General features: G+C 31.0%; 1 protein-coding gene across 1 annotated transcript; it reads right to left on the bottom strand.

Annotated features, from left to right (window-relative positions):
• Nucleotides 1–3632: 3632 nt before the first annotated feature.
• Nucleotides 3633–14818, bottom strand: LOC134683847 (major facilitator superfamily domain-containing protein 1-like). Its single transcript, XM_063543159.1, has 14 exons — nt 14795–14818; nt 13077–13145; nt 12244–12344; nt 11657–11772; nt 11360–11415; nt 10943–11086; nt 10093–10251; nt 9436–9551; nt 8812–8912; nt 7979–8087; nt 7136–7273; nt 5377–5516; nt 4502–4616; nt 3633–3788 (listed from the first exon to the last, which is right to left on the bottom strand). Exons 2-14 carry the CDS (start codon nt 13090–13092, stop codon nt 3636–3638), a joined length of 1464 nt encoding a protein of 487 aa, XP_063399229.1. The 5' UTR covers nt 13093–13145; nt 14795–14818; the 3' UTR covers nt 3633–3635.
• Nucleotides 14819–14878: the final 60 nt, after the last annotated feature.

Here is a 14878-nt window from a genome sequence, read left to right as displayed (position 1 = left end):
CTACGCGTTTAGAACCTTTGCAAAAACTGTAAAGTGTTCGTGTGTGACCTATTGCTAGGCTCAATTTTTATCCATAACCAATTTACCATCAATTCAAATGGCAGTCCAAATTCTAAGCACTTCGTTCCAAACATCTCCTTTTACATGACCTACCTATTGCATGTATTGATCTGTATTGTTAATCTGTTCTTATCTAGAACTTGTATCAAACATTTGCCACTGGACGCGTAGGGGCTAGCAATCAATCATTGTTAAGGAATTCGTTTTTTTTTTATGTTAATTGATTTTTTTTATATGGTCCTTTTGGATCGATGTAGCATCTCAGTGTAGCATGTGTACTCATAGACCCATTCTAATTTGCATCAACGATCTCAGACTGAACCCACTTCGAAAGTGTACCTACATCTTCTTTTCGTAAGAGATACCAGTATAAACCTGATTTGAGTAAAAAAAATCAACGGATCGATCTCAATCTGTAAAATAATTAATATTTATAGAAATATCGGACAACGCACTGTAAAGTTTAATTGTCCGTGAAATGCCAATTTTAATCAATATTCACAGCTTTTACAATTAAATTTTTTTTTAAAGCTAATTGACAGAGCAAAAATTATCAGCTGCTCATGATCTTGAGGTTTGTTTCAATGTAATTTTCAGAAAAATTTTGTAGTTTTTGATGTTGCAAATTTTGAAGTTTTTGGTTGTTACTGAGGCTGTTACCTTTAAAACTAAAATTGCACAAAAGGTATAAAACAACCCTACCAAACAAAATTGTCAATTGAACCCTATAGGAGTTATTGCACTTGGAGATTATTTGTATCCATTTTTGCAGAAACCATAATAGACAGAGAGAAGTCGTAAAAGGCCAAATGGTCAGCATAAGTAAAATCAACACTGCAGATTTTTTTTAATTAAATGCCCCTTGACAAGAGTTTTTCCACTTGAAAATGGATTTTTTTCCCCATTTTCACAGAAACCATTTCAAATGAGGGTGCCAAACCCTTTTCGTTTGTTAATCTGTCATGGCCCTTTTCAAGGTGTTGTTTAATAACTGTTTTCTGAGATAGATTCTGGCTGTTAACTGTTTTCAACCCACTTTATTAACTGTTGTCAGCATTTTTTGCATTTTTTGTTAACTGTTTTTGCCACAATCCAGGCTAGCCTGTTAACGAACCCCCTTTTGCCTCCCTCTCAAATAAGAAAGAGCTGTAAAAGGATGTAATAACATCTACAAATAAGTTAAACAATGCTGAAACTGAAATGTCCTCTTATAGAAGAGTTTGAACATAAAGCCTAAGATTTAAAGTATAAAACATTTTCTGATTTTTTTCAACATGTATATGATAGATCCTAGCCAGAATCAAAACACTTACTACTCAGCAGATAATTTAAAAGAGGACTATAAGTCCACCAGCAGTGTTATTGGGCATGTCTTTTGTTGTTGTTAATTCCACCAGCAGTGTCTTTTTTTTTCTTTTTTCACCAGAATTAGTATTGGGCATCTCTTTTGTTGTTGGTCATTCTAACAGCAGTGCTATTGGGCATATCTTTTGTTGTTGTTTATTCCACCAGCATTGGTATTGGGAATCTCTTTTGTTGTTGGTTATTCTACCAGCAGTGTTATTGGGCATATCTTTTGTTGTAATTTATTCCACCACAGTGTTATTGGGCATTTCTTTTGTTGTTTTTCTTCCACCAGCAGTGTTATTGGGCTTCTCTTTTGTTGTTGTTTATTCCACCAGCAGTGGTGTTGGACATCTCTTTTGTTGTTGTTTATTCTGCCAGCAGTTTTATTGGGCATTTCTTTTGTTGTTGTTTCTTGAACCAGCAGTGTTATTTGGCATTTCTTTTGTTGTTGTTTCTTCCACCAGCAGTGTTATTGGGCATCTCTTTTGTTGTTGTTTATTCCACCAGCAGTGTTATCCGTGTCTCTTTTGTTGTTTTTTTTCCACCAGCAATGGCATAAGGCATCTCTTTTGTTGTTGGTTATTCTAGAAGCAGTGTTATTGGGCATATCTTTTGTTGATGTTTATTCCACCAGCATTGGTATTGGGAATCACTTTTGTTGTTGTTTATTCTGCCAGCAGTATTATTTGGCATATCGTTTGTTGTTGTTTATTCCACCACCAGTGTTATTGAGCAATTTCCTAAGTTGTTGTTTTACACCAGCAGTGTTATTGAGCAATTTCCTAATTTGTTGTTTTCCACCAGCAGTGTTATTGAGCAATTTCCTAAGTTCTTGTTTTCCACCAGCAGTGTTATTTGGGCAATCTCTTAATTTGTTTTTTATTCCACCAGCAGTGTTATTTGTATTGTGTATCTCTTTTGTTGTTATTTATTCTACCAACCGTGTTATTATGCATCTATATCGTTGTTTATTCCACCAGCAGTGTTATTGAGCATATTTTGTTGTTGTTTATTCTACCAGCAATGGTATTTGGTTGTTGTTTATTACACCAGAAATTTGGACATCTCTTTTGTTGTTGTTTATTCCACAAGCAGTGTTATTTGGGCAATCTCTTGATTTGTTGTTTATTCCACCAGCCGTGTTATTTGGCATCCATATCGTTGTTGGTTTTTTTCCACCAGCAGTGTTAATAGGGCTATCTCTTATGTTATTGTTTATTCCACCAGCTGTAGCAGTGCTATTGGGCATCTCTTTTGTTGCTTTTAATGACTTTTATTTAACAGTGAGTACTCTCAGATGGTCACTTTTTAGCGTTTTTGTCTTTAATGTTTTTGTAAGTCGTTTATGTGCATCATATCAAACTGTAGAGTCAAGCTCTTTTCAACTTTGTTCTTATATATAGTTTTGTGAGACCTCTGTCCCAAGTAAGGGGTAATGTTGTGCATTCACAATTATGTTTAACCACACAACATTCTTAAAGTATGTAACTCTTTGGTTTGTCCTTTGTTGTTGCAAGGCATATATTTTTTTGTTTTTTGTTTTATTCATAAATCAGCCATTGGGTATCTTGTTTGAATTATTTTACATTCTGTCATGTCAATTAGCCTTTTATAGCTTGCTATTGGGTATGGATTTTGTTTCTTGTTGAAGCTGTACAATAATCTATAGTTGCTGACTTGCATCCTGTATGAGTTGGAAACATAATTATATAAATTATTGTTAAATTGACAAATTTTCACCCATCTTAATTTTTTGGGGGTGGAAAAATTGCAGTATTTTTAATTATAGACTGTTAGGCAACAATGACAACCTGGTGATGATAACATCAAGCTTTAACAGTCAAGTCTCGCAGAAGTGATAAACACTGTCTTCATGAAATAACATGCAAACAACTTTAGTCAGTGCTTGTCATCTTTCGATCAGCGAAAAACCAAATACCGCAACCCGATCTCAATCCAAATAACACAAAAGGGCTCATGGCATCAAATTTTTCGGAAGAAAAAGGGCATGGAGTCTGGAAATAGGTGTTGCACCATGCTAAAATGCTTTAGATAAAACACTGTCACTGTCTATGACTGAAAGCAGTGCTCTACCTTCATATTTTATCAGAAATAATTTGATGTATATATTATATCAGGAACAACCTTAATACACTCTATACATATCAAGGAAAGAAGCTGTTGAGATGGGAAATAAAATTATTCAAACTAAAATGATTCTCTTGTGATCAATTTATTTTTTGCATGGTTCCTAATAACGGCTGATTCTCATCAGATACATTGTAATCCTTTTCAGTTGAATGTTCCACTGATATAGTCTTCTCAGTTTCCAAATGTTTACTTTGCATCATTTGTTTTCTGCTCTGATTCAAAATACCCCCCTACAAAGAAATTTCAAATTGTAAAGTTATACATGCATTATATCATTGTGTTTCATTTACGTTTTTTGATTGAGTTAAGTCTGCCAATTGATATTTTATCATGTGTTTTTCTTTGTTGTGATGTAATGCTATTGTTTCAGAAAAAGGGAGAAGGTTTGGATCCATTTAAATGTTTAATCCCGCTGCAAATATTTGCACCTGTCCTAAGTCAGGAATCTGATGTACAGTAGTTGTCGTTTGTTTATGTAATATATACATGTTTCTCGTTTTTTTATATAGATTAGACCATTGGTTTTCCCATTTGAATGGTTTTACACTAGTAATTTTGGGGCCCTTTATTGCTCGTTGTTCGGTGTGAGCCAAGGCTCCGTGTTGAAGGACGTACATTGACCTATAATGGTTTACTTTTTTAAAATTGTTATTTGAATGGAGAGTTGTCTCATTGGCACTCACACCACATCTTCCTATATCTATAGAAAAACAGACATTGATATAAAAGTTTTTGAAAAGAGCTTGTTCAAGAAAAATTTAGCAAATATAGTAACAATTGAAACTATAATCACATGTTCATTGATATAAAAAGGATTGTTTTGGTTTTTTATGAAAGTGGATGAAGTTTTGTGTGTTCTGTATGTAAAGTTTTGAGAGTTCATACCATTTCTTTGAGACATCTAATCAAGTATAATTGGTGAACTAGTGAAAATAAATATTACCCTATTTGCATCACTAATATTGACAAATACTGCAGCTGTGAAACAGGCTATAGCTGTACACATTAAGAAAATCATCATATACTTCCACCTCACTAGTCTCTCTTCTTCTGTTAGGCTATCAACAAAAATCATTTAAAAAATAAGTAAGTATATTGGCATTAACTTCATTGGTCCTTCATACCTTGCAATTTGGGACTTTTTATCCTGTAATTTGTAACTGTATATATAACTCAAATATATTTTAATAAGGCAGAATTTTGTTTAACAAATTCAAGATTAAATGCAACTGTTTTCAGATGTGATGACATATAAAACATAAAGACCCATCACTTGTGTATTTTCCATTGTTAACTTTAACAAAAAAAACTCTTCTGAAACCATTGGACCAATTGAATCAAAACTTGGCATACATCATCTCTATGGATCTACTTAAAAAAATTGTGTATGACTCTGTTGTCAAACCATTATCATTTATATTAAACAATAATTTTTCAGAAGTAAGCGTATGTTTTCATCAAAATTTTAAATTGCTTCATTTATATAGGGAAAGGATTAAAAAATTCTAAGCTTTTGTCAAAATATGTTTTCTTTCTCTCAGTACCAGTTATAATAAACACAAAGATAAAGAATGCATGTATAATTCAAAGTTTGGTATGACGTCCATAATCACTGAAATAGTATACATATTTGTTTAGGGACCAGCAGAAGGACTTCTCTGGGTGCAGGAATTTCTCGCTGCGTTGAAGACCCATTGGTGGCCTTCAGCTGTTGTCTGCTTTATGGTTGGGTTGTTGTCTCTTTGACACATTCCCAATTATCATTCTCAATTTTATGTAATATAGTTTATTCTTTACAGTAGAAGGTACAAATTATACCTGTTATTTTTGCCCAGAATTTCTCCTACAACCAGATTAGCTCCTCCCACACCAAGCATTTGTATGGAGTTATTAACACCCATAGCAGTTCCTAACATAGACTGTTTTACAACTATTGGTATGGATGGCCATATAACTGCCTGAAATAAAAGCTCTGAAATGAATAACTACAGTATATTACCACCTTAAGAACCCTAGATTCTAAACATTATTTTTGACTATTTTTCCAAAGTTCATAAAAAAACCAACTCAAAACACATATTTCTGAAATAAATTCAGAACCATAACTTTGCACACAAACAAATGAAATGAATGCATATATACTGTGTCAAAAGTATAAAAGAAACAAATATGTATCTACAAACATAACATACACGTCAAGGTTTTTTATATAAAAGAAAATAGCTAATTCTTTAACAAGAACTGTCAGACTTGGCAAATCAGAGTCGGTCTTACTTACTTTGGTAATTGATATTGTGTAAAAGTTATGGTGACAGGTCAAACAAAATGAATATATTAGACAAAAGTGCACATGCTGAAATGTCTTGTCTTCTTAACTAAACATTGATACGGTGTAGGAGGTTATTTCTGTGGGGTGTAAATTTTCGCTTATTTTCCTTGATATAACAATATGGCCAATTTAAAAGTGCACATGCAAAGGGATTGAAAAAAGTTTTGAATCAAAATATTTCATATACATTATTCAATGAAAATCACAAAATTTTACACCTGCGAAAATAACACACTATACGGTATTATGTTAATAGTCCTAAATATAAAGATTTACTTACTACAACTATCAAATAAATTTAGCATGATCCAAGGAAATGAGGTTAAGGTCAGATAAACCAAATAAGTAATACATGTACACCTAACAGTCATTCAATGCACAAAATATAGGTAACCTATTGCATATAGTTTCTAGCAAGAAAACTAAACATTCATCAATGAACCATGAAAATAAGGTCAAAGTTAGTTGCACAATGCCAGGCAGACATGTACACTTTACAATCAATCTATGCATTAAATAAAGTTAACCTCTTGTTATGGTATCTAAGAAACAAACTTAACCATGAAAACTTAACTTTGACCAATGAACCACCAAAATCAGGTCAAGATCAGATGACACCTGCCAGTTGGACATGTACACCTTACAATCCTTCTATACACCAAATATACTAGATATATTGCTTATAGTATCTGAGATATGGACTTGACCACCAAAACTTAACCTTGTTCACTGATCCATGAACTGAGGTAGAGGTTAAGTGAAAACTATCTGACAGGCATGAGGACCTTGCATGGAAGGCACATACCATATATAGTTATCATATTACTCATAATAAGAGAGAAATTAAAATTACAAAAAATCTCAACTTTTTTTTTCAAGTAGTCACTGAATCATGAAAAAGAGGTCATGGACATTGGACATGTGACTGACAGAAACTTCATTACATAAGGCATCTATATACAAAGTATGAAGCATCTAGGTCTTCTACCTTCAAAATATGATGCTTTTAAGAATTTAGTTAAGCTGCAACCACCAGATCGCTATCCCTATGTTGAGCTTTCTGCAGGCTTAACAAAAACCCTGGAAAAAAAGATAATAAATGGGTCAACACTCAAAAAGGTATGAACTTGTAATCTGTGTTCATGGCTTTTTATAAAACATATATATGGCGGAGAGAATAATCTACATGTCAGATGATTTTGTCAAACTGCATAATAGTTTTTAATACTTGGTCTGAACTACACTTACACTAGCAACAGCATATGTAATTCCTAACCATGCAGTCACTATCACAGGATGAATATGGGTAAAGGCTAACACAGTGTAAACTGGTATCATCATAAAGGAACAGATCAACATCATAATCCCTCTCTTTCCTATTCGATCCTAGAAATATAAACTGGTACATGTATCATTATAAAGAAACAAGACTATCTGTAAATGGCAACATATTTAGTTCTGTATTGTAAGGGGTAATTTGACCTATTTGTACTCTTTTAAAGATTCTCTTTATCTTAAATTTTCTGTTATTATAATTTGTGCTAAAAACAAATGTTTTCAAGAAAATAAACAAGAAGTCTGAAATTTCTTAAAAATAATCAGGGGCAATAACTCTAAATTTGGTTGTCTGATTTGTCTGAAAATTTTATGGCAAATAGAATTTCATCTGCTGATCATGGATTTTTTCTAACTGCTTTAATTCAAATACATGCTAAATCTTCAAATTTAACTTCTGTTGGGTTAAGAATTGCAAAATTGGCCAATATAAACTATTAAGGTGAAAGATATGAAATTGTATTTCTTAGTTAAATTGAAAATGTGAAATAAATAGCAGCTTTTACACATTTAGATATCCAACTTATTTTTGTTTTTCAACATGAATATGACAGATTACGAATTTAATTATTTTGATAAAACAATATTTTAATTGAAATTGACAAATAAACTTGAGAAGGGAAATATGTCAAAGAGACAGCAACTTCACCAAAGAGCATTTTTAAATTAACCTGTTTAAAAATGTTTAAATCAATACCAACAATTCTCCATATTTGATAAATTATTCTTTCTTATTTTATAGAAATGGCTACTTACTATAATCATACCAATGATAGGCACCAACACAATAGACAAGTCATATACAACTCCTACTATTATTGAGGACATTCTTGGACTGTAACCATATTTCTGGTGTACAAACAAGCTGTAAGAATAATACAAATATACAGAGACTACTATTAATGATATTGCAGAAACTTACATATAAACTTTTCAGTTAAAACAAAATAAAAGTCATGAATATACCTAGTAAAAGAATATTCTTTAATTTTATAATTAAATAATTTCTAAATAACGATGCTTGCAGCAAGTGAGTTCTCACGCATTTCCGTCATGAAAAGAAAAGATCTAAAAGAATTTGCTCCGGAACTGCTATTTCATTTCAATTTTTTTTTTAAATACATACTAACTATATATACAGTTAGAAAAAAAACATTACCCAGGGATGTTTTTGTCAGTCTTTGTTATATTTTGCATATTAAAAGCATATAGGTGTCTCAAATTCAAGTAAGTGGATCTATTTTTTATTTTCAATAATTTCTATTTTTGCACTTTACCTGATGATTACCTTTATTAAAACAAAATAATTTTGACCATCTGTAGCAAACCTTTCAAGAAAATAATCATTTCTCAATTAATTCATGAATTCCAATAAATGTTCATTTTTTTTCTCATTATAATTTACAACATCCTTGTTAAAATTACTTATAATTACCACTTTTAACATTCAAAATGAGCTTATACACAATCGCTTTAGAGGGTTTGAGCCTTGCAGCAACATTTAGGTGGAGAATTTTTAAGTGAATATAAGCTTTGGTCATAAGTTGCAGAAGCAGTGTAATTAAACGGGTTACTAACACTGATCTGACCTGGCATCTGCCATGAATGGTAGAAGTGAGACATAGTAGAACATGACTGCCATAACCAATAACCAATAAGTCAACGTAAATTGTTTAATGTCAGACAGTTTCTAGAAAACAAAAATGTTCTGAATAAAGCTCTACAAAATAGATATTGGAAGTTTATTTGAATAAGCAAAGCATTGTGACTAATAGTTTGTACCTGCATTTCACATGTACAACTCATGCACTACAACTAATCCTTTGAGTAACCAAAAGTATTCAAAATTGATTTTATATGGACATTCATTTACCATGTACATAACTTTATTGAATGATTCACACATATGCAACTATTTTATTTTATTTTAAATATCAAATATACGCATTGAAGATACCAGAAAAAAATTTAAGCTAGTGATAATGACTCAAAAATGCCCTTAGTATACATAATTCTCAATACTGGTCTAACCATGCAATTCTATTGTTTTAACCTGGTCCATCATCACAAATTTTAACCTGATAAATATGTTAGTTTTTATGAATCAAAATAATAACAAGTCTTATGTTTGTTAGGTTAACCTAAACAGTACTCTGACAAAACAGTACTTATTGTAACACAGGAACGGTAGTTATTGAAAACATACAACTTACAAATTTTTTGGATTCCGTTTGTAATGCTTGATGATCCCCTAACTGTTTAACACCATGTACATCCATTATACTGACAATGATAGCTGATATAAATGCAACTCCACATAAAATAGCACCTACAAAGTATAACCATGACATGCACACCATGCAATCATTTCATACCAAATAAAATTGACAAAACACTTATAATACTTGAAAAACAGGCATTACAATGAATCATTAAAATGAAGTGAAGATCAAAGGAGCACTCCTGGTAACGGCACCAAAAATGTATTGAAACAAAATAAGTCTCTATACTTTGTATTGAGTTACTTTTATGATCAAAATCTATATCTAAGGTGTCACTACAAAGGTACAACATATTGTTAAAAACTTTAGATGTAAATAAGATTTGCAAAAGTCTACAAATTATCTCCCTACTATGAAAAATTATTTCAGAACTGGTGCTATCCAATGTCCTAAAAATGTTTTGTTTATAATACTCAGTATGAAAATAAAAAAAAAATCTAAAATAAATTAGTCTTTTTATATATTATTGTTGAATGATCCCCTGTATCTACTTTGAATATCAAGTGTAATATAGAAAATTGAAGTATTATATATAAAAGATCAGTCAAATTTAACAAACATACAAATTAAATAGTCAATACAAATTACCATTCCAAACAGCTAATATCAAACCAAAGTGACTGGCAAAACTCTCAGTAAAGAAGAAGTTGAGTACACTAGCCACCCTTGACATGGCAGTTTTACAGGCAAATGAGAAAGCCAGTTCTTTGTTCTTGAACCAGTAAGCTGTCACTGTACTCTGAACAACTAGAATAGGTAAACACTATGAACATTGGTATTTTACTGTAAGTTGCAAGAATATATGTGGACAGAAAAATAGCCAGTATGATATATTATCTTCAAACCAATAACAGCCTTTTTTTAAATGAACCCCCCCCCCCCCCCCCCCCCACACACACACACACACACAAAAAACAGCATCGACATCGATTAAAAAAACCAACTTCTACCTCTTATGCAATATTTTTATGTTCTGATGCTTCACAGATCATTAAATAAAGATTGATAAAATACAACTTATGTTAGCTTATACTCATTATTTAAAGTATTAAAAGGTTATATATATAAGAATATGATGCTTCACACAATGTAAAATAAAGATTAATGAAATACAACTTATGTTGGCTTATACTCATTATTAAAAGTAAAGGTTATATATATATATATATGTAAGAAAGAGTAAAGTATAAATTTACATTTAAAGGCAATAAACACCTATAAGAGTTTATTGACATTTAAAAAAAAAGTCCTGTTAACCATGGATAAACTATACTCCTATAGGCATCTTTTAATCTATTTTATTTTACATTCTCAAACTAGTATGGTAATTTTTTTTTTTATTATAACACTAAAAGCCCTACACTATTTATGTAATACAGGGGAAAATAACTCTTGCAAAAAAGAAAAGTAGCAAATGTGTAAACCAGAATAAGTATACCTGTTAAAGCACCTCCGCCAGATCCAAAGATAAGTCTTCCAGTCAGCATGAGAGGAAACATTGCAGATGTGTCCTTCAGCATGGTACCAACAGCAAATAAAGATGTCCCAAGTAAACACAAAAAAGAAAACAGCAACAATCCAACTGAAAGCAAATTCAACTAAGGTCAATGATTGCAAGAATATATATAGATACAAAATTAATATCAAACAAACAAGTTATGAAAATAGATTACAAAACTCATTTACATTTATTATTTTAACTAGAATGAATATATTTAAAATTTATAGTTAAATTTTTCCCTTTTTATTTATTATCAGTACATTCCTCTTTTAAAGCTCCAAATATTTCATTCTACTAGGTGTCACACATATGGTCATATATGAATTAGACAAATATCTCCATTAAAAATTATACCTCTGTTGCCAAGGCGATCAACTAAAACACCAGCACCAATCACAACCACAGCATTTCTGAAGCAGACAAAATTTCTGTTAAGCCAAATATATGTATTTATTCAAAGGCTGCTGACTTTCAGCAAAGCCCTATGTTAATCATAATTCCTATCATTTATGTTATTCAGAAATTCTAATACCAAAAAATTAAAATGTTGAAAGAAATATAATGTTTATTACAATGCAAGAATGGATTAGAGTGCACTTACAGTAAATTAGGCTGTAATATATCAGAATAAGAATGTTCCTTTGTACTTACGTCCATGCATATATAGCATAGAGTATGTTGAACTGTCGGGATGACATTCCAAGACATCCCTCACACTGTACACAGGTTTCATTGTATCTTGTGCTATTATCTGTACAGTTTGTTATCTGTAAAATAAAAAGAATTTGTCAAATGAATCCAATTAGATTTTTTTTATTTAATTATAAATTTAAATAAATTTGAATATCATACTTTGCTTTTACTATCTTTAACAACTTTGGCTCAACAGTAAACAAAATGCATTTTTGTTCTTTAAATATATTTCATTACATTCAACAGAGATTGCCCAATTTATTTTCTTTCAAATCTTTCACATTTTCAAGAAATAATAGCCCAAGATTTAAAGCGTCATACAATAAGGTGCAAAGATACAGAATATTCTATTCTCTAAAGTCTAAAATTATATTTTTTCGTAGTTGTCACAAACCCAAACCCCTGGGGGTGGTCTCAATTTCTCCAGAAGGCAATGCAGATTCTGCTTCACATATGACATACCTGGTGTTGCGCATGTCAGTACATAGATGTTTCCAATACTGAATTAGAATTAATCTTAATCAATGCAAACAGTTAAAACTTACTCCTTCTAGTCTATGCTGCAACACTCCTGGTAGATCAAAACTAAAGTACATTCCAAAAGTAAGAAGACATGCAAAAAATAGTAGTACAAATCTGTAAGTACCTGAAGAAAACTATCATTGTTAATTTTATATATATAAATAGGTTTTAGTACATCACATCATGATCATTGGTACTTTTTTGTTTGTTTCTTTGTTGGGTTAATGCAACTTTGTATTAGACATTCATACAGTTTTATTAGATTCCCCATGGAAAAGTACATCATGGACCTTGGGTAAGTAACAGATTATAACTAAATGGTATTGTAAATGCATAATGCAAAACAGTCAATTAAAAATAAGTGCAATGTAAATATTGCATAGATTGCATAGAGAATTTACACTATAAAATGAAAATATCTGAGACTTTTTTTCTTTTCTTCTAAGGATAGTATATAAACCTTTTAAAAATTTTCATTTTATTTTTTGTTGGTTGAAGGAAAATAATATCTGTTGGTAATTAACAAGCCGCAAATATTGTATCACTTATAAGAAACACTTGAGATAGTCTTCATCAAGACATAGTGTGTTAGTGACCTAATATGATATATACAGGGTCAGTAAATTCCATATGGGGTTTCTTTACTTGACAGCAAGGTTTTTTTTTGTAGCAAGTGCATCTGTTCATTTCTTATTGCATCTTTTCTGGTTCAAGGAGTCATAATCATCTTCTTTTCATCCAGTGTTATTGATGTTTGAAATTGAGATGTGATGACTTCACTGATGAGGATTCCAGTTTGTTCCTTAATATATTGAAGAGGGGTTTTATTCATTACAGAAATTTAGAGTATACTTACAATCAGTTGCCTTCATTGTGATATAGACCTTTATTCACAGACTTGCTCATAAACATGTGTCAAAATTGTCTAAAAACAAAAACAAATGAATTAATGATAATACTAATAATAATAATTCTTTATTTAAAGAGGGTTTATTTACAGTTAGCTATACAGCTAATCTTCCCTGAGGCCCTCATGAAATACAATGAAATATAAAACAATTACAAAAAATCAAACAAACACACATTCATGAATAATGAAATAAAAAATTGTTATGAAATATACAATTTTCAAAACACTTTAAACAGGTAAAAGTTAAAAATTCATAAATGACATATATAGTATTGGCCTCAACAATATCATAAGTTTGAGTATAAGTGTGTGAACATTATTCTGCATATAAAATCGCACAGCTTCTTAATGTTCCAACAAGTATCTTTTTAAATCTTTGAGCTTGTACTTGAGGTAGATTTTTTCAGGGATAAATATGGTAAGTTTATATAAAATAGATCCTGAATATATTAAAGATTTCTTATACAGCTGCTCTCTGTTTTGACTTTTGGAACTTGTAAATTTTTGCAAGACACATTTCTCAAACAATATTGGTTTATTTCTGGCATTTCTTTAAATTTTTTAGTGAGATATACAGGGGCTTCATTCTTAAGGCATTTCTGCATCAAAACAGATTTGTGGTATGACATTCTGTTCTTTACTGTCATCCATCCAAGCTGTTTAAACAGTGGAGCTGATGATGAAAGCAGATTAGCATCATTTAAAATTATAGTCATGCAGCCCTTTTCTGCAATTTGATTATTCTGATTAGCTCATTTTCAGCACAACCACTCCAAATTATACACCAATAATCTATCAGTGGGAGAATATAACCATTATAAAATAAATTTTCTTAGCTCAGAATAAGAATATTGCAATTTATAAAGGGCATTTATATTTCATTGGTCGCTGTTATAGTTATGAATATAAACTGTTTTTCAAAGTAGGAATGTAGTTTACTTTACAAATGCATAAATATGTAGATTTTTTTTGAGATGGTCTTTAAGTTACTGATTAATTACAAGAGCCCCAGTTGATTATAATGCATTTTCCATAGGGCACCAGTGGTGTTCTATATTTGTTTTCTTAATGATTACACAAACTAGGAAAAAGTGATTTCCAGGTACACTTAAATTTCTGTTAAGCAATAAAAAAAAATCGCCTGATTTTGACATTTCACATTAAAAAAATCAAAAATAAAAGTAATGACAATAATCTGAGACATATGACAAATCATGATAAGAATATTTTGACAAATCACAGTAAAATTTTAACAAATTTGACGCAAATGGTAGTAAAAAATAACCGTTTGACATCTGACATTAAAGGGTATTCCTACATTCATATCTGGTCTTCAAAAAATTAACCCCTTTTTTCTCTAATTCTCAAAAAATTAACCCCTTTTTTCTCTAATCTTCATTTTTTTTAGCCCGTTATTCTCTAATCTTAATTTTTTAAGGACATTATTCTTTAATCATTAAACCCCATCCAAACCCTCACTACTAGCAGAGACATGTATTTATATGTCTCTGCTACTAGTTCTATCAAAATTGAAAATATTTCATAACATTCTATGATAACTAGGCATAAATATAATAGCAGTCTCCAATTTAACTTTTTCATATGGGGATGAATTAATTTAAAGTAGCCAAACTCTAACCAAGAATTTGATAAGTATGACTTACTTTTCTCAACACAAAGAGAGAACAAAAACATTGAACGTGCTAGATTTTGACCTATAGGACATTCACCTCTAGAATTACCTCCCC

This window comes from Mytilus trossulus, chromosome 1 (genome assembly GCF_036588685.1).
Source record: "Mytilus trossulus isolate FHL-02 chromosome 1, PNRI_Mtr1.1.1.hap1, whole genome shotgun sequence".
In the NCBI taxonomy this organism is placed as follows: domain Eukaryota; kingdom Metazoa; phylum Mollusca; class Bivalvia; order Mytilida; family Mytilidae; genus Mytilus; species Mytilus trossulus.
The sequence above is the reverse complement of the archived record's forward strand: the minus strand, read 5'-3'. Positions and strand labels throughout refer to the sequence as shown.

Excerpts from the sequence above, each read along its gene's own strand:
- LOC134683847 (XM_063543159.1), bottom strand. Across the intron at positions 9,552-10,092 it reads GATATTAGCTGTTTGGAATG|GTGCTATTTTATGTGGAGTT; the intron begins GTAATTTGTATT and ends TATACTTTGTAG. Across the intron at positions 3,789-4,501 it reads ATATTAGTGATGCAAATAGG|GGGGGTATTTTGAATCAGAG; the intron begins GTAATATTTATT and ends ATTTCTTTGTAG.